The 25793-nt window shown below is 41.8% G+C and overlaps 1 protein-coding gene across 4 annotated transcripts in view; it reads right to left on the reverse strand.

The window, feature by feature from the left end:
* The window catches only part of tafa1b (TAFA chemokine like family member 1b), a 106311-nt gene extending 83309 nt beyond the window's left edge, over positions 1 to 23002 (reverse strand). For 2 of the 4 annotated variants that reach the window (XR_015438573.1, XR_015438574.1), the window contains exons 1-2: positions 22275 to 22998; positions 19647 to 19783 (exon numbers count right to left, since the gene is read on the reverse strand). Coding sequence is in view for 2 of the 4 variants with exons in the window: in XM_023428001.2 (XP_023283769.1) it covers positions 19647 to 19770 (124 nt within the window). In the remaining 2 variants the exon portion in view is untranslated. Of the gene's footprint in view, positions 1 to 19646; positions 19784 to 22274 lie in introns of all 4 variants that reach the window. The other 2 variants (XM_023428001.2, XM_023427998.2) reach the window with 2 other exon arrangements.
* Between the last annotated feature and the right edge of the window lie 2791 nt (positions 23003 to 25793).

Consider the following 25793-nt stretch of genomic DNA (forward strand, 5'->3'; position numbering starts at 1 on the left):
GATGAGTCATTCTGGTGCAGATGGGTTCATTCTCTCTCACTCTCCTTTCCACGGAGAGGAAAGTAAATGAGATAAAGTGAGACAGTCTACCACCTGTGTTACTCCTCTTCCCAAATTGTGCCAAGTAATCAGTTGTAGTGAAACAAGTCAGAGGGGTGGTAATTCAACAGGTGGAGAGAGTGCAAACAAACCAAGCTGAGAAACAGACAAACAAAAAATAAATGAATAACAGTTTAGGCGAAGGAGGTAAAGGTGGGTTTGCAATGAGGCTTCTACAGTTCAGCTCCTGTTAAAAGCTCTGAATTTATGCATCTTTTCTAGAGACTCCTGGACTCTTTCTAAGAAAAACAGTTGATCTTTTTTGTGTGTGTGTGTGTGTGTGTGTGTGTATCATATACACAAAAATAAACACACACCATTCACAAATGGGATCAAAGGCCTGATGGAGTTGAACACAGTGCCTGGTAAGTGTTGTTGCCCCCTGAGTAAATGAGTGACAATTTACCATGTTGTTGTTGTTGCTGCTGTTGAGCCCTGTGAGCTGTGTGATCATGTTCAAATGCAGGGAAATGGAGGGAACAAATGGATTTTCGGAGTAAGGATAGCTCTTAGATCTCCACCACAATGCTTGCAGCTGAATCCACCGGCCACTGATCATTGCTCTGTGACAGACGCTGGCTGCTATTGAAACATGCCATCTGTAATTTTAGTCACAGGTGCTTGTACACTGGAAATGTGTGCAGTGACATTTAGCTGCACGACCAGTTACACACACATTCCATTCAGCTCTTCCAAAAACTGTGATACTTGCAATAACAAGCGCGAGTATTACACAATGTCGAATGTGAAGCCCGACGCAGACAGACCTATCTTTCTTGAGAGTTTCAGTGTGTCAGAAAAATTAATTAAAACTAATTGATGCTATTTGTCAGATTTAGCTTTGTTGCTCAGTGGCAATTAAATACTTTCTCCAGAGTGAAAGTTTGATTTCAAAGCCAGTCATTCTTCTTACATGGTAATGATCAATTCTGCAGCCCGTGCCTTTTTAAGCTGTGCTATGCACCATATGTTTCCACTCTATTCCTGCTTAGTCCATCCACTCCTCCAGTTAAGATCCTAGAGAGACAATTTGCGCAGTCCATTAAGGGCTTATGAATTGGATTTAGAACAGCGGACTGGTGTGAATGGAGGGTCTAAGCACACAAGCTGACAGCCACCACTCCCCACCCACTTTTTCACTCTGTGACAAGTGTTGGCTCGGCGTCGGCTCACGTCTCAAACACACATACAGTAACTCATTACCCGTAGTCCAGAGCTCACAGCTCTATTCACAACACAAGCACAATAGACACTTGGCTGTCTATCGACTGACATCTATTCTGCGCTGTACACAGGCCTGTGCAGGGAGCGTGATGTTCATTAAAGTGACAAAAGACGCTTTAATCTCATCACCGCGTCCACAGACGACAAAAACTTGAGTCGTGCCGCTAACATGATCTTGTACATCCAATGAACAGCTTTCAGCGCGAGCTCAGGTATGAGGAAGAGCGCGACACTTTGCTGCTTTTGATGTGCAAGTGTTACATGCTGCTCTACCTCTTAATATAGCCAGTGATGAGGGAGAAAGAAGAAAATAAATGCATGCTTCAATTTGAGATGTTTGGTGTTTCTGATTTGAAGCCCGTTTCATGTCCACAAGCCTTGTTTACTTACAAACTCAAACAGTCAAACTAAAAAAAAAACATGGCTGGAATACTATACATAACTAATTTAATGTCAGACCATGCTGGGTGGTTTACCATAAAAACCACACATCCACACAAACACACACAAATACACACACACACAATGCTCACGTCCTGAGTCAATGTAAAGATGTGTGATGTTTTATGTTTCCAAACCCTGTATGTGTTGATTTATTCCCACTACATAGAGATGCTGGTTCAAAGTCCTCCAAATTGTGTGGTGGTAATTTATTAATACGACCAAGTTCTTGATGTTAAAAATTCAGATCTTTAAATTGAATTACGTTATTCTTAGAAAGCGCTAGATGCTAATGAATTGGACATGCATGATGATGCTGAGTAAATTCCCTCCTGGCTCTTAAAACTGTGGACGAGTCTGTCTTTTATTTAAACAGCATGAACAGAGCGTATGTTTGATAGGGCTGACATTATAGGGGTTGTGAAGTAAAGCAGCCAATGGAAAAGCTGCCAACAGTTCATGTGGTTTTTCTACACAGTCTGATGATTAAGTCTGAAATACAAACAACTAGAATAAACTCCTGTTTGTCATTTTAAGAAATATTTTCATTCTGATCCATTGGTGACATTTCCTATCGGTCCCTGGGGGAGGGTCGTCCCCAGGTGTGAACAGTGAGGAACTGTGGGGAAGTGAGTTCTTTGTCTGTAGAACAAACAAGATCCTTCTTTTTGTCATTACGTTTCAAACTGTCTGAATATTGTGTGGGGCTATTTAAAGCAGAAATAAGCTAAAAGTGAACACATTTAGCACCGAGCCTCTCACATAAATGGTGAATAGCAGACATGCAAGTATGAATACTAGATGTGCTGCAGGTAAATATGTGCAGTCATATGTATGCGCACTGAAAAAAAAAAAAACTCAGCAATAAATGTGAAATGAGTGCAGAACAAAGGGAATTTGGTTTGAAACATAATTCAAGTTTTAGATAAGCCGGGTGCTCTAAAAGATGAGTCAAAAGGTTGGTTTGATATTGTCAAACCTATTTCGAGTTTGATGCAATCACCTTAGAAGTGTCTGTAGTACCAGAGGCTTTAAATATTAATTTCACCACTTAAGATCCACTGATTCAGAGAGAAAGTGGAAGCCATAGGGCACTTAATGGGATACTTATCACACTTGCTCTGATAGGCCCAGTGCTTATCTTGCTATTTAACACTTGCTATGCTCAGAATCATGCTGCATGGTTTTTTCATCAACGCCAGGCTGAGACATCTGCTCTGGGTCTGTGAGTGTGGAAGTTCAAGTGTTTGCACATTTAAGCACATGGTTGGTGCAAAAGCAATCGCGTGGGAGTGCGCGCACAGTGTGCGTGCATGTGCATCTGTGTGTGGTTTAGCGCCTAACGGAAGCTGGGTTTTTACAGTGGCCTGTTAAACGCCCAATATCAAAACTAGGCCCCGCAGAGCTGTCAGCCGCACGGCAAGCATAGGCCTAATATCTCACATGGACTGCGGATTAGTTTCTGTCTGTTGCTCAGGGTGAAATGTGTAATCTCATATCTGAGAAGTGGGAGGGAGTGGGGGAGGAGGAAGGAGTGGGATTCTTGCCATTAATGTCTAACCTTTTAAAAATGGATTTGCAAGTGTGACGAGATAAGGGGCCGAATGTGATCCTGAAAACGTCTCCACCCCGTGACAGGAAACAGGGAGAAAGGGACAGGGAGACAATCACTGTGTTCATTGTGATATTAAACACACTGTGCTTAAGATGTCGCCTTTCATCTCATATCAAATGTGTGTACAGAGAAGATTAGCTCTGTTTGGACTTAGCATATGTTCTGTGTTGGACTGATTAAGTAAAACAAACTATTTTGACAATGCAGTACAAAGCTACTCCCATTCAAATCTAACACCTTTAAAAGCAGCACCGTTTGTATAAGTGGTGGTTTTGGAAAGCAATCAGAACAAGCTTGTTTGGGTGGTGTTACCCAACAGCATCATAGCTGATGTCTTACTTTTACCTAGAAATAGGTCCTATAGCCTACATTGTTCCATTTAAATCTGTTTGGTGATCACAGAAATAGGTTGGACACCAGCATGAGCTTGATGAGTCCGACTGAATCACATTGTGGTACAAAATGCTACTGTTAACTTATCCTTTATTATTATCAACAAATCCTTTTAAAAGACATCATCCAAGACTACAGCCATACTAGCAGCTCTGTGAGGCTGTGCTTAGGCACAGTGATGCTTTGGGATAGATGCTAATGCCGGCATGCTAATATGCTCACAATGACAAAGCTAACATGCGGATGTATAGCAAGGAATGTTCTCTATTCAACATGTTGATCATGTGCCAAGATTTGCTAATTAGCACAAAATAACAGGTATTTGAGAAGGACATTGCATGAAATCAACTTTAATGCACGGTCTCCAAGAAGCAAGCCGTTGCTCACAAAACTGCACAAAACTGCAAGATCAAACTTTGCCAAAGAACATGAAAAAATGCCTAATGAATATTGGCGGCACATTCTTTTATCAGATGAAACCAAAATAAATGTGTTTGGATCAGATGCAGTCCAGCATTTTTGTTGTGGACATGACCAAGACTACCACAGTGACTCCATCATGGGACTGCATGACAGCAAAAGGTGCAGGGGAGATGACATTTAGAGCTGGCCCGGTGTATACCCAAATACTGAATGAAAAGACGACTCCCAGTCTCCAGAGACTTGGCAGGACAGTCAATTTTCCAACATGACAATTCCAAACACACTGCACAAGAAAGAAAAAAAATCACACCAGAGTTTGTAAAGTAAAGGGGAAACTATGACCTGACCAGGTATGTCTCCACTTCAAATATAACACCTTTGGAGTATTTTAAAGTGGAGGGTAGAGCAACAAAATCCCTCCAGCAATAAGCAGCTGAAAAAAAAAATCATCTGTGAAGAATGTCAGAACTCCCCACAGGTTTGTGTTCGACTCCATCTCCAATCTGTCATCAAAAAGTAAAGACAGAATGGAATCTCACAAATGAAGGGTGCACTGACTTTTGTTTCAGGTGGTTCTTTAATATGGATCTTTCATTGTAGTTTTTCATTAATTGGCTTCATTCTTCTTGGGCTTTGGCTAAAAATAAATAAAACTGTATTCAGTGGATTTGTAATTACTTCATATTTTAGTGGTATTGATCAGGGGTTTACTGGGTTAGATAACCATGCTGTTGTATCTGGGTGTGCCATCACTTCTGCAACGAACACTGCCAGCCTACAGTCTTCTCAAGCAAGCTCAGTAAAGTCTGTTCGACGTGGAGCTACATTCCAGAGACGACAAATGTCCCAGAATTAACTACATAGTCCATGTTTATTGTAACAGTATGGCTATTTTGTGTGCTTTTCACTTATTTGTTGAGTTTTTGGGCAACAATAAATGACTATGGCACAGAGACAGAAGCTATATCAAATCATGGCTACAAACACAAACGTTGACAGTTTGATTTTTTGTGGATTTAGTCTCTTAAGAGGTTTTGAAGATAGAAGTTAAAAGAATAAGTAACGCTAGCATTGCCCTTTAAGTTTGGACAGACGGTAAAATCCATATGCAAACACTGATGAATATACACGCTGCGAGCTTTGAGAAAGTCATGTTAACTATCTGCTGCATCAGCCAACACATCAGTGAGGTAGTTGGGGAAAAGAAGGTAAGCTTTTAAAAAGGTTAAAGTTTTCACTGCCTGGCAGACTGGCAGTATGGCCTGCTCATGAAGACCCAATAACAACCTCTCTCAGCCGCTCCTGGCCCACCATTACAGCATCTCCCGGATCAAATGGATGCCATCTGTCTGGCCGGCCTTCAGCAACAGCACCACAGCAAGCTGGTTGGCTGGCTCAGGCAGTCACATCCTGTCTTGTTCTTTTGCATACACATAAGCACATTCTCTTTCCCCCCTCTTTCTTGCAAACAGACAGGCAGGTGGATCCAGCCAGACATGCAAATGTCCAGAGGAAAATGTTACGAGATGGCAACTAGCATCTTGCTGGGAATGAGATGTAAACGATGATCGATGGTAGTGTAGTCGTTGGACAGCAGACGTTGGATTGATCGGCCAAATTTCTTCAAAAACACTGCTGCCTCCTCCAACTGGCAGCAAGGTTTTAACAAGATCCACACATTCACAGAAAACATGAATCTAATTGTCTTTACTCTCATATTCAGCCACAAAGCATAGGCGCAAGTATTCTTCCTGGATAACAATAAGAGATTAGAAAGATTAGCAAGTCATTGCCTTATGGTTCTTAAATGTTTTACACCATTATCATAGTTAAACCTACAATTTATGCAGTATTGATGTATATTCTTCTCTAGTACCGATTTATATCCTTCACATGTACAGTACGGAAGCCAGATTCCTACTTTAAAACTAGATAATCCCCTCTTGCTCATGAAAAGGAATATGAGTCTGTTTTATTGCTGCTGCTTTCCCATGTGTAAGAAACCTATTACGAGTGTCCTTGCAGAGAGTGCCAAGATCTGTACGCCTTCCTCATCCAATTCACTTCAGGATAAGATGGTGTGTTCACAAGAGCCTATAAGACCTTACGAGGGGCTCGTATTCACCTTCCAATATCACCAAAACTACTAACATTAGCACACCGCACCTCTGGCTACAGAGTGAGAAAGAGGTCTCCTCGTCTCCGAGCGCTGCTGTTGGATAACCTCTGCTCCATGCAACTCTAGGGCTCTCATGTCCTCAGGCTCCAGAAAATCTGCCCTCAGTGATTCAGTGCTGAAGTGGTACTCAAGTTCATCCCAGGTGTCTTTATCCTTTTCTGATGTTGGTAAAGTGAAATATTTATCACACAAATTGCTGACTTTTGACACAGAGAATGACATAATCTAATGTCTTGCTCAATACGTTGGTGTGTTGTATGCTTGGATATGGTGTTTTGGCTGAGATTCTTTACACACAAGCAGTGATATAAAGGCTGACAGCAACATGCAACTGGGTTTAACATTAACTTTTTAATATAGTCAGTCATGTATATAGGCCATTTTATGTAACTTTAACACATTAAAATGTCTAAAATTGACTAAACCTATGTTATACATTTTTTTGAGTTGTGTACTTACATTTTCCTAAATGTTATCAGTAAACCTAGAGTAATACAATTTTAATATGGTAACGCTCCGTATCATTTGGTCATCTGTCAATGATATCATATCCCCTATGCATGTGTAGGTGTTGTAGTTGCCTGTCAGAAGCTCAAAATTGACTTTTATCTAGTTTTAAACTACATACACTTTTTACATGGTGGTTTTCAACTATATATCTTAACCAGATGAAGGATTTTAATCACCCTACCTCTGGATCTTATGTTATCAGAGAAAAAAGCCAGGCAAATGTTAGACAACTCAGCTCCCAGCCACTTGAGACATCCTGTCCTGTGTCCATCAAAGCACGTCGGCAAATCACTGATTTTATTTTTAAGTGAAACTGCTTTATTCGTTTACCGGTTTTAATCCCCAACACTTCCCTGGTGTCTCTGTCCTCCGTACGGCTTTGGTGAAACACTGACTTTAAACGTGAAACTGCTGTATTCAGTGTTTTTAACTGTTATAATCACCGGGTCTGTTTGATTTCCTGAATGGCTGACACTGAAAGAATTCTAACCGGGAGAAGCTTACAGTAATTGTGGTGAAGACAAAAACTCACCCAACGCCATCTTTTCTTACTGTTTTGATTGAGAGACTCCTGGCAACAGAAGTTACATACGGTGCATTTAAGGCTGTAGCTAATGATCATTTTCATTATCAATTGATTATACATGCACATACACATTCATTGTACATGGCAAAGAAAGGCATCAAATTCTCACATTGAGAAACTGTAACCATTAAGTGCATTTTTACTTTAAAAACAGTTTAGGTGTCGCTATCGCTTGATGCGGGAAATGCGGGACCATATCCTAGATTTGGTCCATTCCTCTTCGATATGTGCCTGCAATGGTCTAACCCAATGTAAAGTTCTACACATAATCCACTATATGAATGCCAGACTAGTCTTGTTCATGGAAGCACACTTCTCCCCATATATGACAGATGGATTGAGGAAGTTGTAGATAATGTTAAACTTGAGTAGATTCTCTCTCATGGGTTCAATAAAGACAAGAAACCTGGAACCCTTTTCTGGGTCAGTGTCTACTTAACATTAATCTGCTTAACATTTCAGCAGACACAAAAGAGGACTGAAGAGGGTTACTTTTATTTGTATCATGTTATCTGTTCATTTACTTTTATTAATTATTTATCATTATTATTATCGTTATAATACCAGACCACTGCGGCATTGCGGCCCCAACCATGATTAAAACTAAGTTACACTTTTATAACAAAGTAAAAGTTGTCAAATCCAACTCCACTAATGATTAATACAGACACGTCAAATATACACAGACAGTCAAGCAGAAGAGGATAAAAAGTCTGATGGAACAAAACAGTCTCCCAAAGCAATAACGCTTCTAAAACATGCTGACATAAACTTTATTCCCACTTCCCTTTATCTTTATTTGAGGCATCTTTGTGAGCCAGAACAGCAGTTAATTTCAAGATTGATTTGACATTGTAAAGTTTGTCCTGCAAAGCAGCTCAAGATAAGTAAATAAAAAATTATGACAAAGCATTAGATAACATTGGCGTGCACTGTAAAATGATTAAGGTTATATAACATAAACAGAAGTAAATGGTGTATTTCTCTAAATGACACTGCTATTCTACTGTAACAAAAGACAGGATGTCAGGTTGTATTTTGAAGAACTGGAATGTACTCAAACAACAAGTTATCAAAAGGCTGAGGTACAATGTAACAGAAAGTTCAAGATCAAAAATGTGACTAAACGATACTGTTTCTATGTGCACATCATGTTGTGATACAAAAACATCTACATATACATACACATACACATCACACAGCAAATTTTGGTAGGGTGGCTGTCACAATGTCAGAGCGGAGAGCCTCCTGTCAGAAACTGATATATCCTCCAAGTCAGACTGATACTTCTCATCTCTAATGAGTCTCCCTTTTCTTCTTCACTCTGTGCTCCCTGTTCCTCCTCACTAGCTAAATATTCCTTTGCATTCTTAGCGTTTATTCCTCTCCCCTCCGGTATATAACGCCAACTACATTACACCAGTGGAACAAATAGTCGTAGCTCTTTGAATATGTACCCCCTTAAGCCTGCCCCAGCTGCAGCTGTGGGTGACATTTCTCATTTGCTGAAGAGCCAAGAGAAAAAAAAAGAAAAACTACAATGTTGTCTGCCTGCCTGTCTGCCCTCTCATGTGAATCATCCAAAATTGTAATAACATCACTACAGCAACATGTTGCTGCACAGAGACCCGGCCTTGTGTGTCTGCCCTGACAGTGTGCGCGCAGCTCCTCTACAGCTCAACAAGCTCTGAGAAGCAGCAACTACAGCTGAAGCCATTTCTCATGTCGTGGTGATGCCCTGATGATGTCACATGTACAGTATAATATATCGTACTAACAGCATGTGTGCATATCCATCCTGCCATGAGACAGCAGATAAAGGTGTGCAAGTACAAAATAAGTGGCTAAGATAGTGAATGAGTAATACTGGTGACTGGGGCTAATATGAGCCAGCTTCATCTCTGCCTGCCAGCTCTCTGTCTCACATACATTCTGCAAAAAAAGAAAAAGAAAACACAGAGGTGCAGCCCGCTCCACTGAATGTCTCACAAAACATTTCTGTATTTTTTTTCATGGATAAATCAAAAAGTTACACTTTGATTGCACCTGAGAAAAAGGGGGTGTCACGTCGAGATGGGAGAGCAGTTCTATGTGAGGCTTGCACTTAACAATACGGGGGGAAGAGGTGGAATGCAATACTAAAAGCTAATATATAGCAAGTGAGCCAGAGGTACTTCTTCTCTCTTCAGCGAAACATCGCACCGCTACTCTTCTTTGCATCTGCTGAGAGCGAAACTAAAGCCCTTGATCCTGACGAGAGCAGAGCACATTGGCTCAGCTCTGAGTACACTTTTCATTACACGCTTACACCAAGTCACACACATACAGGAGTGTAGGCCATCAATAGGAGAAAAAATACAGAAATTGAAAAAGAGAAATAAAGCAGCATTTGGCTTGTCTACAGAAACCATTTTTTACCCGACTTTCTGGCTTTCGTGTTTGCTCTGGACTGGACAATATTAACCCACACGGCTTGCTTTTGGGCCAAATGTTGGGCACAGACATGCTATTTCAACTTCCCATGATGTGAGGGATTGAAAATATTTTTGCAGCGTGACTTAGTCTGATTGTCCTACAAAAGTAAAAAGCTCAGCGGCAACATTATAAAAGTGATCTTTTTGTTTGTCTCTCATGAAGGAGCTTAAGCTCACAAGCCTTGATGTGGATTCAACTCCACAAGGACAAAGAAAAAAACATACTATGATAAAAAAAAATGAGGTGAGGGATGCAGTTATACATCAGTACAGTTCCAGCACTTTTTATTTAGCATGCAGGCGTGCCTTGCAGTTTATGCCTTGGAGGGGGCTGAAATCCTCAAGGACGGGGAAAAGATGGTATGATCAAAGACGGCATGTGGAAAGGTATTCAGTTCTACCAGCTCAGTTCCAATAACACTCTTATTTTGTACACATGTATGCCATCCTGTTTTTATTTTCTGTCGATGCCTTCAGGGAGAAGGTTGAACAAGTTCCTTAGAGCAGGCATTAATCCTCATTTACACTCAACTCACAAAACTTACAGAAAGCAGGTCAAAAGGTCTTTTTGTTGGAAAAGCCTTGCAGCTCACATCACTTAAACCTTTGGGATGAGAGATGAGGAAGAGAAAATCCTACACAGTCTGTCTGGCTGTCCAAGGTTCAAAACAATTTTTCCTTGCAAATACACGCTGCCTTCTTTGCCTGAGTTTCCCAAGATAATTGAAGTGAAACATGTCTTTTTTGGACATTGCCACAGGGGAAACTGACATATAGAAGATTCTGTGAGTGAACGAACAGGATTGGGATAAGACCCGAGGAAGATGAGCTCTGCAGCTAATAGGCAGACGAGATGTCCGGAGAATGACAAAGACAAAGAGCATAAAAGTGGGGAAGGAGATAGTGTGTGAGAGAGGAAGCTCCTCTGGGTCATTAGGCTACAGACAGACACATGCAGGTGCCACCTCATCCTTCATTCTTTCGCTTCTCCTGGCCAACAGGCACCGAGCGGGAAGGTATGAGGGCATTGAGCCATGTTCAGTGAACCTGACATGCGCTGGAGATACTGTGGCAAATGAAGATACATTGCAGGGCCAGCGGATACTAATTGTCCTCCTACATTTTCAACAGTCTGTCACCATTCTCACCATGTACAGTACAAGTGACTGGCACATTTAATACAAGATACACAACAATGTGAAAACCACAACATGGTGGCTGATACGGATTAAAATAAGATATCCTGTCTATTTATTCAGGCATTTGGCTGTGTCCATCTTATGTGTCGTACTCTGTATAGCAGTGATGAACAGTTAACTGTGACATCTCAACCTAACTTCCATTATTAGAGCGTCTGCTGTCAGATAAAGCTGTGATAAGACAATACAATGCTGCCTCGGCACAGCAGCCACATTCATCCAAACACATCAGACAGGACAAATAGACCTCAGCTAATGCTGACAGAGCACCGCGGTTGGAAAATTTAGACAGACTTTCAATCATACGTTTGACAAGTGGGGACATATTCAAGCAAGGGGATTTCTGTTTCCATAATTCCAAGACCCATAATCCATTTTTGGCCCCTGTCAGGCCTCGAATGAATGATTCACTGGGGTGAACTGAGAAAGCAAGTAACCATGGCAACAAATTGAATATATGCATCTCAAATTTCATGTTATTAGGACTGTGAAAACAAATCTAAACACAGAGGATGCAAAGATGAAGTGGTTTTCACACATTTTGTGAATGTTTATTAATGAGGTGTGTTTACGTTTAGAGGGGCAACATGAGAGGAGAAGAAAAAGTCTGAAACTGCTTTAAGTGGGGTTTTTTTGGCCACTTTGCTGCGACGGAAACAAGCTGCAAACGACGCTAACATTTTAAATCTTTACGTTGATCGTATTAATCTGATTAATCTTTCAAAGGATAAAATGTCAGTGAAGGAGGAATTTATCAAAGCAAACCAGGGGCAAAAGTTGAAATTCAGAATCAATGATTCTATCTGCGTCTCTTTCAACATTTAAGAAATTAAGCCATAAAAGACAGAAACGTGTAGAATATTCACTTGGCATTAGAAAACCAGCTACATGGCTAAGATGGCAGAGGTCAACATGCAAGTTTTGTTTTGGATTCTGTTGTCTGCTGTCTGTTCACATTTCTGAAATTGTGGCTAAAAGCAATACCAAAAATAATTTATGCTTTACATACTCCACTTAAGTGTCTTACGAAAAGTGATTGCGAAAAAAAGCAAAGAAAAACAGAACAAGACAAAAAACAGACCAGTGAAATGTGTTAGAGAGTAAATTAGTAGTACGGTTAAGACAACCTAATTTGACTGCCACTGGGTAAATGAGTTGCTGGGGCAAAGTGAGTCCTCTGCAAACAAAACACTCAATGAGCAACATTTGTCCCCTGCAGTGGTTTTAAATGATGCCACGAGGTAGCTGTGCTGAATCACAATTACCTGGCAGTGTGTCTTTGCTCCATTAACATAAGCAAGCTATTTCACTTCAGTGAGATGCCACTAAAGGGCTTGAGGGGCGTAGAGGTGATAGAGAAGCTGCATAAGATACTGTATGGATAAAGATGATAATGGTTGATGTTACAGTAACTTTCTGTTGCTCTCTTTAATGCAAGAAAAACTGATGTGTTGCAGGGAGCTGGAATAAATAGGATCTGACAGAGAAAGTACACATAGAGGACTATTTAATCTAGATGAAAACAGGTTGACTGCATCACGAGGTACTGATAGACAGTTGGGTTGTTTGGACACACTTTGCACTGTGTGACTGGTTTGTCTATTTTCAAACTCTTCCGTTTAATGAAAATAATTGGGGGATTGAGCCACCTGTTGAAATAGCACCTGTACACTCTGCCTGACACAATTATCTGAGATCAGTCAAGAATAGGATCAATGTGATACCATCTAATCTCAGTCAAGAAGGTAGAAAATGCACCAGAGTGCATTCACTTAAAGGCTTGTGATGAGAAAGACCGCTGAGTAAATAAATACTAATGACACGGCAATATTGTCACAGGTTGAAATGGAATCTGTTTGCCAAGACTGAATGTGAAACACTAAGAAAAACAGAGGTAATTTCTCACTGGGTGACTGACTTATTGCAGTCAAATATACTGGCAAACAACATCGTACTTGACTGTTTACTAAACCACACCCATAATCACCCGTATCTAAGAGAAATTGGGCCCAAGAAGTTTTTATTAGGAGCTATAATCTGGATCTAAAGAGTTTGGACAGTGGGGGCTTCTTTTTTTTTTAGCTTTTACAAAACCAAAAATACAAGAGAGAAATCGAAAAGTGAAACAATTGAACATTGTGTTTGTCTACTCCAACATAAGTTAGCATGCCCGGCTAACTAGCTTACTGCCAACAGTAGTAACCTAATCTAGTGTTAGTTCCAAAGGCAATGGGGTGTCAGTAGCTAATATTTTCTGTGGTTACAGGTAACGTTAGAATAATAACTGTTCAGGACTGGATCATCCATTGCGTTGGAGTTTAGCAAAAAAATAGCATATTTAGAGTTTTAGTAATAGCATTAGCTCATACTAGCTAGCTGCAGCTAATCAGATCAGCTCATAACAACTGACAAAATCTGTTTGACATCAAAGACCCCTTGTGTTAATGATTACTGCAACTTTCAAATGGTGAATCTATCACAGTTAGTGTGATAATTGTGTTAATGTCCCGTGAGAGAACGGAAAGCTTGGCTGGCACTTGGCAACTAAAGGAAGGGTATATTTAACAGTCAATTAAATAGAAACATATACAAGAAGGGGTGAATGAGGAAAGAATATATAACTTCTGGTCTTCTTTCTTATTGGAGCTCACCTTTAAGTGAATATCTGATTATGTGTGGAGGAAAAAGTCAAGAAATGGTACACAGGCCATAGAAACTGCCAATTCAACCTCCACTCCCTCCACTCTTGCTGGCCATAAAACGCAGTGTAATAGGATTCCTAAGCTTTTCCAGTGACTGCTTCCACTATCACACAGACATTTAAGTGCACTAATCCATGACAAATTGTCTCATCTGATCCATGACAAATCGTCTGAGGGGCCGATAGAGACGAGGAGATGGAAGGAGGGAGGGAGGGAGGGCCGAAGGGGTGGGGGAAGAGGCCAGGCGCGGAGAGAGTGCTGCTCGGCACCTGAATGATCAGGCAGTTATTGCCTAGTTTTTTTTTTTTGTTGTTTTTTTTTTATAGAAAAGGTTGCTTTCATTACCTCGAAGGACATGTGTGTGTGCGTGTTTGAGAGAGACAGATCACATAGCACTGATGAGCTCTCTACCTAAGCCCACAGTTTTCCAAGCAATTATAATCCCATGTGGAGGTAGATTATAGGATTTGAGATCCTCTGTTGGCAAAAGGCAGGATTTGTAGATGCCATATTCACAAAATGAATTCTAATTAAATTTGCGTCATATATGATTTATGATTTCCATCACCCCTTAGCTCTTAGTTTAATTTATCTCTAAAGGAGGTGGTTTTACATGATACATACACAAGTGAATATTCTCTCAAACAGAAAAGCACATATAAAAAAAAAAAACATGGCAACCTGTAGCCTCATAAAAGGTTATTCCACAACATTTAACAGTAATGGTTTGGATATGTATGCATGTATATGTATGTGTGTGAGTGTGTGTGTGTAAATGTGTGCATGTGGCTTATACTGTTTTTCCACATGAGCCAGTGCTGCCAGCCAGATCAAACAATTCCTCTTCAAAAATATGATTCAGGCGTCATCCATTCAAGTAACTGTAATTTAATTGAATGTTCTTTCACCATCAGCTCTCACACTAATTAGTCCCCACAGTTTAATGGGGATGTAAATAAAGCTGATTTAATGGCAAAACAAAACAAGGAGAGCCTATATGGAAAGCTGTTGTTGTGGATATTGTGGATGGATCTGCCGCTCACACTGTAAAAAGCTTACACCTCCACAGAAGAAGCGAAGCAGCGAGATTACCACTTTGAAGATGACTGTGTAAAAAAAACAAAAGTGCATGCTCACGTCTGTGTGTCTGCCACCAACACTGCGCTATTGTAATGAGAAGTCTGAGAACTATGAAAATGAGTTGCGAGTTGAAAACAGTGTGTGCACTCACTTTGTGAGCCAGTGAAGCTAATTTCTTAACATTCCCAAACACTGCCCGAAAAATCATCAATCTTCTGAAGCAGCCATCCGCTCGGCAATGGAAAGAAAGAGAAAAAAAAAATCAATTCATGCCGTGTGTATGTATGGCTTCCATACTTCCACCCTGTCCTCATTTACCAAAAAGACAGCTATCCTAAATCAAGCTGAAGGTTTATTTTAACGCCCTGTATCTTGTCAGATTTTTCTCTCCTCAGAAAACCCCAATCCTTAGATCTTAAGTTAAAATACTGGAGCTTCAATGGATACATAAAGCTATAGTTCAGCAATACAGTATTTTGGCAGGTCATGCTCTTAAAGCATCTTTATATTTACCAAACACATCCTTGATTCTGATCACACTGTTGCTCTTGTTTGACCATCTTGGCTAATCAAAGTAATTACATGTTTTCTTTCACCTCAATGAGTTTCCTGCACTGAGGGAGCATTATGGCACGCTGAACAATGAGCTCATTAAAATGCCTTCCAATCATCTGTGATTAGACTTTACAAGCCATTTCATATCAATGGATAAAAACATAACAGCAGCACCACAGGATTAGTTATCAGCCTTTTCAGCAAGTCCATAACCCATTTTGTGCTGTCATGTAATACATTTCTCATGCACATGCAAAATCAGTATGCCTATGGCTGCCATTCACTGCTGAATCACATTTCATTGAAAGCCTTTGATCAGGATATTCTTTCAAATGAACAGCTGCTAACTTACACAGTAAGTGGTTTAATTTAAAGTGTGAAGCAGAGTTTGGTAACGGTGTACATATACACTGTGCTGCCTTTGACATCATGGCTGATAAAAAAAAAAAAAAAAGTGGTCAAACAAAACGTCAACAACAGACTGTTAGCAAAGTGTAACGGGCTAGTAGAGTTAGTTTTACAGCTGCGCCTGGAAGAGGAATCATGCTGCTCTATTAGATCTGAGACTCTCTTAAACTGTCCTGTCATAGTCATAATAAAACAAAGCAGCAGCTAAAGTGTTGTTACATTCAGACGGCCCCACTGGGCATTGATACACTATGAACAATGCTACTGGATGCATACTGCAGGTGAACAGGTGTAAATACATACAGTGCCCGCAAAGGATAACTTATCGATAATACTGTACTACAATGTGGAGTCAAAACATTAGGGAGCACTTTCATTTTAACGATAGAACACGCCAAATCTACAGTAACTACTGCCAGAAATACACTGACATTGTAAATTGGTTGCACTTTTACTGACTTGTGATGGAGTCCAATACTACGTGCTGTCAAGAGTGGTCTGATTTGTGTGGCTGCTGTCTTGGCAGTGAACACTTGTGCTCGCTGTGTTGGCAGGTGGGGAGAGTGCAGAGCCGAGGCTTGTGTGTGTCATGTCACATTCAGCTCATCTGTCAATGTAGTGGATTATTTCTTGAGAGACCAGAATTGGCTGCCCAGAATCAGGCCGCCATCAATCTTCGGGCGCATGAGCAGGATGCAGGGGAAGGCTGTGTGAAGCGGGGGCTCATGGGAAAGAGAGCGGCGCCGCTTCCTGAGCAGGTGACGAAGCAGTCAGGCAACTCGTTACTCAATCTCCGCCTCAGTGGTGACTATGCCGATTTGTCATGGAAACATTCGGAGAAAATAAATAAATGCGATCTTGAAACTTTATCTCTGCAGTAACATTTCTTTTTTTGGTATGCACTGTCATTTCACCATTGCAGGAGGCAGTTAAGCTGATTTCTCAACATTGTTAGATGCTTCACCAGACAAGAGGATTACATCTGTACCTAGCTGAACATGACCTTCACTTCCCCTCCTTAGATACCCACACAGCCCCTTGTCTGTGTATCTTTGTCTATGTGGGACGGTTTTTGTACCACTCAGACTCTCAGACAGTTGGCTGGGCTGCATGCCAAGATCCACAGAAATTTATTTCAGGACACGGTTTCTTACAAAATACCATCCCAATGTTCCCCCTTTCAAGACTTAGCTTCTAGCTGTCCAGAGGACAATACAGAAGCATAGCAGGCTCCAATGCAAGGCACGGGAAAGAAGCTTCCCCTATGTTATCATCAATACATTTTAAAGATAATCAGCCAATAATCTGAGAAAATTGAGGTGTGAGTCTAAGATAAAACGCGGTTTCTATTCCTCTTTCATCTGCACAGAATACATTTTCAAACCCGTATGTCGTGCTTCATTAGAGAAAACAATCTACAACTTCATTTACAGTAAGGCAGACAGTACATCGCAGCGCGTCTCCCAGAGAAACGCAAACATTATTTGATTACAGAAAACAGCAAAGCATGAAAACCAATGGATTCTTCAAGGCAAGACATCTCTTTTTTTTTGCCACGTCCTACATATCCATATCTATTTATATCTGAGGGCTCTGGCCTCAATGAAACCAGAGAGCTTCTCAAATTATAAAATCAATTCTAATTCAAATATTCATCATAGCATTTCAATTCTGAGAGAGCAGTTCTGGTTAAATCGGTTAACGCTACTCCACGGCTGAGTAAGATTGATGTCAGCTTAATCCTCTTAAAAAAAACATGATATACAGTAAATTGTACAGTTGCCGAGCAGCAGCGAAAAAAAAGAGAAATGTTTTCCTTCTGAGCGCCAAGTTGTAAAACATCATAACGTATCCCAGCATCATGATTGTCAGCACCAATTATTGCTGTCATGCATCAGTTTGTTTGATTTTAAAAGTTTTCCAGAGTATTTGTGCTAAACTATCACTATAACAGCTCCAATATAAATTCTGGTATATTAAGTAACATCTTTTTTCTTTTGATTATCTCTAATTGACGTTATTCAAAATTGAATGTCCCCAGCCTAAACCAGTCCAATAATGTAAATGAAATCCGAGACTGTAAAAGATCAGATCAACCGAGTGTGTGTTTTTATCATCCATCTCTACAATATAAGTTTGCATCCTCTCAGACCTGACTGACGGTGTCCTGAACGCAGCTCCTGTATCCCCAGAGGACCCATGAAAATCCCACACCATAATGGCCTCACCGAGAGAATGGTTTGTGAATATGTAAGTGTGTACATGTCCGCACCCTCCTTAGTGTTGTATGCAGTAAGTGTGTGAGTTGATCTGTCTGACAGGAAAGCTTCCAGAGGACTCTCAGCCATAACCATCCTTTGCCTAGATGACTCTTCTAGATCTACGTTGGTGGTGGAGGTTGGAGAGGGGGGTGGGGGGACTATTTTTTGTTCCTCTTCTTCTCCCTTGGGACCACTGCATTATTCAAAAGACACTTACTGAGCCTTGCACTTCCTTGTACATCTTTGGCACCAAGCTCGACTTGCCAACCAGTCAAAAAAAAAAAAAAAATGAAAGAAAGAAAGAAAAAAAAAAAACAAGAAAAACTGGAAGCTAGCCTTTAAAAATTCATATAGAGCTCTCTGTCGCTCATCCCTCACCCTCTTGTTCCAATTAACGGGACCGGGATACTTTGAGAACTTTCTATCTATCATAGCTTGGATTTTCATGTGTCAGCTGTTCCGAAGCAAAAGTAAGCCAATTCTCCGACATGCTGCTTAAAGTCACCAGTGTTTAACACAAGCATGGACAATTCAGCGCTGGATTTTTCTTCCTCACGCTGTGCTTCAATTACCGTCTTTTAGCTTGGCAATGCAACACACAAAAGAGAATCAAGCAGAAGATAGCATCAATGTTTAACGGCCGCTTGGCTTCCGGAGAGAGCCACACTGCACGAGGGTTCAGCATGGGAGTCACACTCATTGTTAGAAGCTTAAAGAAAGCCTTTGCTTTGCTCGAAAAAACCTTTGCCTGCCCTGTTACACTCCCACATACACCATAAGAAATGCTGGTAAGCTTTTCCATAATCAGAGAATTAGAGCTGCCTCGGCGTCTACCCTTCCCCTTTTGCCCCTACAGTGCAGAAGGCGTCAAGCTTAATTGCCAAACGTTTCCAGTGCAAAAGAGGGAAACATAATTGTCATTTCCATCTAAGCCACAGTGATCAAAGCTCTCTTGGTTACCAGCACAGTAATACGGATTTTTGCCTACAGCTTGTCCTACTCGTAACAGTCTGCCAGCAAGATTCAGGGTGCAGTAGTCAAGAATTCCTCACCGCAGACAGAAATCATACCCCCACCAGCAAAATCACAATGTTTGAAGATGTTCTTTGTCTAACAGGGCTTCCACATTTAGGTTTTAAACACAAGCATGCAGCTCAGCAAAAGAATCAAAGTCAAACAACAATATTACTTCCATAAATAGCGCAAAATGTGTACGGAGAGATAGATTTGAGTGTGACTAAGTAGAAGTATGTAACATGCAATTAGAGGCACAATTAGTAGTCTTCCCCTTTCCTTATCTCTTATGACTGTGAGCATGGTGAATCATCATGTTACAGTACAGAGCTGTGGCAAATCATTCTGACTTACTGCAGCAGCCTCTTGCTGTTGCTGCTTTTAAACAGCCAAAGCCGAGAAGTGCTGCCCCATCGACAGGGAAACGTCTCGCACCGTAAGATTATGCCGCTAAACTGAAATCTGTCAAAGAGGCGTACATACCCAGGGTGAGAATGTCGGTGCGACCGGGTCGGGCCACATGGTGCTGCTGGATGGTCTGGTAGAGCGTGGCCTGGCACAACAACAGGAAGCCAAGGCTAATCCACATGGCCAACAACCAGGACATGGTAAGGCCGGGTCTGCAGGACAGCACGCAGCAGGGGAGGAAACAAGAGGAGGGCAGGGGCAGAGTTGTATTACAGCATATCCACACACATATTTACAACACACACATTGTCTTTAATTCACTGTGTCAAACAAAAGAAAGAGACAAGAATACTGGCACATCTTCTGAAATACTGTATATCAACTTGAAATATTTAGACCAAGACGTCTACTGGTATGATTTATTTACATATACGTCCATGGGTATTTTCTTATAATAACATGACGAATGAAAAGAAAAAAGAGCGACAGAGGCTTCAAGGAAAAAACCCTGCAGACAAAAGACTCAAGCAAATGATCAAACGCAAATTTTATCTCGTTAATGTTTGTCTTGTCCAAACCTGCTGTAGCCTAAAAGGACTTGTACCACACCAAAATAAGACATAAAATGCAGGAGAAGGAAAATATCCTACTCCAAGCTTTTTGTCAGACAAATAATTTTTTAATGAGCTATTTCTTCTTTTTATGACAACTACATCTCCGTTAATATCGTCACTGGAGCCCTGACTATTGCATAAAGTTTATAAAAGATAGGATTTCTATGCACAAACAGCCTTTTTGCGGATTTGTTCAGTGAGTGCCTAATGGCTGGTGAGGCCCAGCATATGGAGACACGCCTTAGCCCTCATTGAATAATGAAGCTCTCCTCCTTTCCAGGTGTTATTAGCACCTCTCTGCATTCAGGGCCCCCACAGTGGGATATTTAAAATCATCACCTCCACCTCCTCTAAAACAACTTGGTGTGTCTGCCTCAGACTTTTAAAACGGCACATCTCCAACTTACTCACTGAGGCTGTTTATGGCTGTTTGGGGAAAAGGTACAATTCTCGGACAGATGATCAGTTTTGTGAGGAATATTTTCACCCCACTCACCGGCTGTATCACTCAGACATCACAGGATCTGGCTACACTTGTGTTACATTTCTCACTTTCCACTGAGATTGTGTCTTTCTGTGTGAATCTAAAGCTCCTTTAATGTTTGATTCTGCCATATCACAACAGGCTATGAAGCAGAATGAACCCCAGGGGGTCTGTTAAAGAAACACTTCAGAAATCATGAATTTCACGTTTGAATAAGGTGCCTGTATAGATAAAAATGAAGAAAGTGCCATGACAGCAGGCCAGACCCTGTGGGTTATTTCCACAAAGCAAAGACACTGCTTGCTTGCCTGTTTGCTCAAACTAGACACACTTTGTGTTTTGAGCGTCAGAGATTAAAGCCATTAGGCTACTAAATGTTGCCCGTGTGTTCTTTGCCCTCAGTGACATTGAGACTGCTTAATATTCAGCGAAAATTAAGCATATTATTATGAACAGCACATTGTAAATCCCCACCCCTGTACTAAATCCAACATAATCCGCGGTTTTTGTGGAAATGTGAACTGGTCCCATGAGTGTGTTTTCCTCTTCTGTCTTTTTTTTTTTTAACCCCACAGTGTGTCTGTTCGCCAAGCTGCCTGCATATACGATAGAATCGTTAACTGCATATTGCATAGAGACCCTGAGCTCCTCCCGGTTATCAGAAAGCATTCTTGCTTAAAATAGTATGTGGCGCTTACCAGCAGCGTTTCACCAGAGGTGAAGACGGACGGCAGACTTTAAATAAAACGAGCGAGCGTGAGTCTCATTTAAAAGCAACTTCAGAGGGAAAGGAAGCAGCTTTCAAGAAAGGAGAAGCTAACTCTTGCTCTCGGTGCCTCGTTTCTTCTCAGCGCAAGTAAGCTTTTTATAAACAGGCTCCCCGTCTTCTTTTCCACGCGATATAAAGAGACACATTCAGAGCAGTTTACTCTCAGCTTTGTTGTGCCATGCAAACCGACAGAACAGCTCCTCTTTGCGTAATTGTTAAGTCCAGCGTCAGATAGTATAAATGCGGTCGAGGAGTTGAGCGGCAGACACACCTGCAAGCGGGTGAGCCGGTGGAGCACCTGCGTGCAACATCGATTTCACAAAATTAGACTCGTTTCGTCTCCTGCACTCTTCCCGGAGAAGACTTCAGCGATGACTCCCACAAAACGTACGTGTCTGAGTGTCACACATTAGTCTGGAAAACACTCGGGGTGGTGGAGATGTCTCATCATAACACAGGCTTCCATCTGAACTTTTTGCATTTTATTAGATGCACTCACAGTACCTATTTTCAGGAAGGTGTCAAGGTGAGTGCAACGTGTTTAGCCCATCTAAGCATGGTTGAAACTTATGTAACATGGCCGAAAAAGAATATTTGTATCATGATATACAGGACGTCTTTAGTAGAAGCTGTTTCTCATATTTCTTGCATACAGTATGAGCCTGGTCATCTTTACTCACATCAGACACATTTTTCTGCAAGCTGCAGCCTATTTTGTGGGAAATGTTTCCCTAAGATTCAGTTTTCCTGGTAAAATCATACCCCCAACCCCACCCATCCCATCCCATCCCATCCCCAAACACCAGAGGTATTCCTCGAAAGTCCCACACCCTTACCTGAGCTGTGCGTTCAGGAGGAAAGGAGCTCAGTCAGAATCACTGCCTGCCTGCCCGCCCAGCAGACTCACTCCTCTGTCTTATATCCATCCATACTTTGAAGCCAGGGATTCCCGCGCCAAATTCCAGTAGTCAGATAAGCCGAACACCGCACAAAAGGAGCTAAAATGCTGTTCTTTTCCTCAGTATCCCCTCCTATTCACCCCTGCTGCTCAGTCCCTTTTGAAATCCTTGGCAACACAAAACAGTCACCAAAAGCAAAACACCCAGGGGTCTGTGTCACAAACTGGCCAGGATTTGAGGGATGGGAGGCTGATCATGTCACTGCTGTATCAGCCACATAGGTGCAGGTCTCTTTTCCTCTCCTTCCTTCAGTCTGTGTGTCCTCTCCGTCAGTAGAACTCCTCTGTTGTGGTGACAGGGAGCTAATTTACCCCCCTCACTTGTCGTCTCCTTCTCACGCGTGCAGCGGAAGGCTCCAGTGGAATGACTGCTCTGTCTGCTCTTGGCTGCGTCCCCCCATTGAGAAGCTGTGCTGATAGTGTGAGTCTCAGTGCTCTCTCCAACGCACTAAGTAGAGTCTGTGTCAGAAAGGCAGAGCGAGTGTGAGTGAGCGTGCATCCGTGTGTGTGTGTGTGTGTGTGTGTCTGTGTGTGTATTACAACGTAGACCAGCTGGAAAGAGAGAGAGAGAGATGAGAGAGAGTCAGATCACATGTCTTAAAGCAAGACTGCCCACTCCTGCATCAAGACTTCATCAGTAAATGAAGCATTCTTTATTAACCCATCGCTCTTTATATCCCAACCTCCCATCCACAACGTCATGAGACATGCAAGTGTAGCCTTCAGCTCACTTTGTATGTGTCTGAGTGTGTCTGCCTGCGTGTGAGTGTGAGTGTGTGAGCTGGAGAGGATGTGGAGGGAGGATGACTGAATGTTCCTCTTTTAGTCATCAACCTCAAGCGAGAGTGAAATACGCTCCAAGCGCAGCACTTTTAATAGAAGGCAGAGTACCTCATCAGAGCTCTGCAATCACCATATTATCCATCACTGTGCTCTTTCTACCTGTTTTTGTGATGATAAGTGAGGGTTTGTTTTAGCGGCCAGCCCCCCCCTTTTTTTTTTGAGAGGGGGGGGGCGGGTCCCACTGCTTTGCATTTGCAGTGGTGGCCTGAAAGAGTCTGTGAGCATCCCTCTGTCACTTGCTCACAAACGGAATGTGGTGGTGCTGACAGAAAGACATCCACTGTCTTGTGTGTGTGTGTGTGTGTGTGTGTTTGTTTCCACTGTGCCTCAGCCATGCAGGCAGGTGAGAGCAACCGGTCTTGTTTGTGTGGAGTATGTTTCCCTCCAACACATTTCCTTCCATATGGAGGAGCTCCCCTGTAACTCATTATACTGTTAACCAGAGATTTACAGTAGATGCCAATCCCACGCACCTGCCATGGCTGACTCACTCACAGTCTGACATTTCATAGAATATGAACTCTATGCTACTCACAACAATACACAGCTGAGGGGCTAAATAAGCTGGCAGACAGTGAGGATAGTGTTGGTTCTGTGGGGGATCGCAGACAGATGAACTTAATGATGAATATCTGGATGAACTTTGTCTCAGAGATGTTAGCTGCGCCCTGTTCTCTTTGCACGCTGTGATTTGTGTGAATACGCTGCATCCATGTCTCAGAGAGCTGTTGTGCAAAATGATCAGCTTCCTGATTGGCTGCCATTATCCACTTATCCAGTTAGGTGGCATTTTCGAAATGGTTAACAAGCCCTTCAATTGCTGGTCACTGTGTCGTGCCAGAGGGCTTTCTGGACCACCCCAGCTGCTACTGCTGCTGCTGCTGCTGCTATCGCCTCTGCTTGTTCTTCATACGCCATAGGATGATCTGACAGCCAGATGTGCACAGCCCCACAGTTAAAATCTGCAGGAGAGAGGGGCTGTATGTAGAAAAACACAAAGTAATAAAATGGAGGGGAGATGTGGGGGGGATTTATTATTCCCTCTGTAGGATTCCTTAAAGTGTGATTTGAGTACCTGAGCGGGTAAAACAGTAGCTGTTAACAGAGACCTCTCGTGGCTGAGGCAGAAGAAATAACAGTGGTGTGGTTGTAATTCCTGGATGTGTTTTTAGCCATGTGCTGATGTGTTTTTGCTTTTGGATTTTGTCCATTGTATTTACACAGCTCTGTTACAATCTGATGGGACTGCAGTTATGAATAGTGAAGCTGCCATCTGGATCTCCGTTGGGTAAAGCACACCACATGTTAAGTGACCAGATTCACATTAAGGAGGAACTGCAGAGTAATTACCACATTGATTAGTGTTTCTACACTGTCAAGCTATATTTATACAAAATGGCTTGATGACCAATAAATAGGCTTATTAGTATTTGTGCATATTTGTTGATATTTCCTTTTGTAAGGAGCACTAATAACATGCACGCTTGAATTTCATTTTGTCTTCAACACATAATGTCTTTATGATCTGTCCCATTAGACTGAGATGAAGGCGTGAAATGAAACAGGCCCACAAACAAGCCTCAGAGGAGAACTTAAGATTGAAGGCATCCAATTACTGCATGTTCCTTTCAGCATGTGCAGTACCAGCACCAGTCTCCCATTTGTATCTTAATTTTTTTTTCTTTCTCCCTGTTGTTAATTTGTGGCGTTCTATTTCTCATTCTGCGTCAGTCTGAGCTGTGTCGGGAGAATGACCGGACAACAGAATTTCACAGTAATTCTGGATTGTTGTCGCGGTCCTGCTCTTCTCTGTCTCCGTTCTCGGGGGCTTCCATCATTTCCAAACAGCTGTTACCACCGCCTGTGCCAAGACCTAACCACAACCGACCAATCACTGGCCAACTCTGTGTTTGGATCTGGGCAGCCCTGTTAAACAGCAACGTCTGCCAATAACGCCGTCCCGCTCTCTGTCTTTCTTTCTCATTCTGTCATTCTCTTTCTTTCTGTTTCTCCCTCTGGCTAATACAATTCTTCCTTCCAGTGGAGCCAACAAGCTTCAATATGCACCCGCTAGCAGAAACAAAATACCAATTTAAGCCCCCTGAGCAGCCTCCTGCTTTCCTATAAAAAAATGACTCTGTGTCCACTATTATTCCTGCATGCTTTTCATCATTTCTCACTGGGGCAAACCAAGCATTTCCTCGCCTGATGAGGGGAGTTGTTGTGTTAGTAAACCTACTCTCCTTAGACACTCACTGCATAAAACATTCTATCAGAGAGAAAGGTAGAGTGACACAGAAGGAGAGAAAGAAAATGGCAAAAAGGAAGGGAAGATTGAGGCAGGCAGAGAAAATTCATTTGGAGGAAGTATGCAGCGGCAACTCTTGCTCACTGGTGTACGGTGAAGGGAAGATGATGATTAATGATTAATGAGGCTGATCTATAGTAATAATTTATTTCACATTTGTCAGTGCGTTCATTTTTATGCTTTTGCTCACAGGTATTCATTACAGAGTGAATCTGGCTTTGAGGGTGTTGTCGATTTGTCGATTTG

Source organism: Seriola lalandi, unplaced genomic scaffold (assembly GCF_002814215.2).
Source record: "Seriola lalandi dorsalis isolate HSWRI2012SDOR001 ecotype SW California unplaced genomic scaffold, Sedor1 jcf7180002054864, whole genome shotgun sequence".
In the NCBI taxonomy this organism is placed as follows: domain Eukaryota; kingdom Metazoa; phylum Chordata; class Actinopteri; order Carangiformes; family Carangidae; genus Seriola; species Seriola lalandi.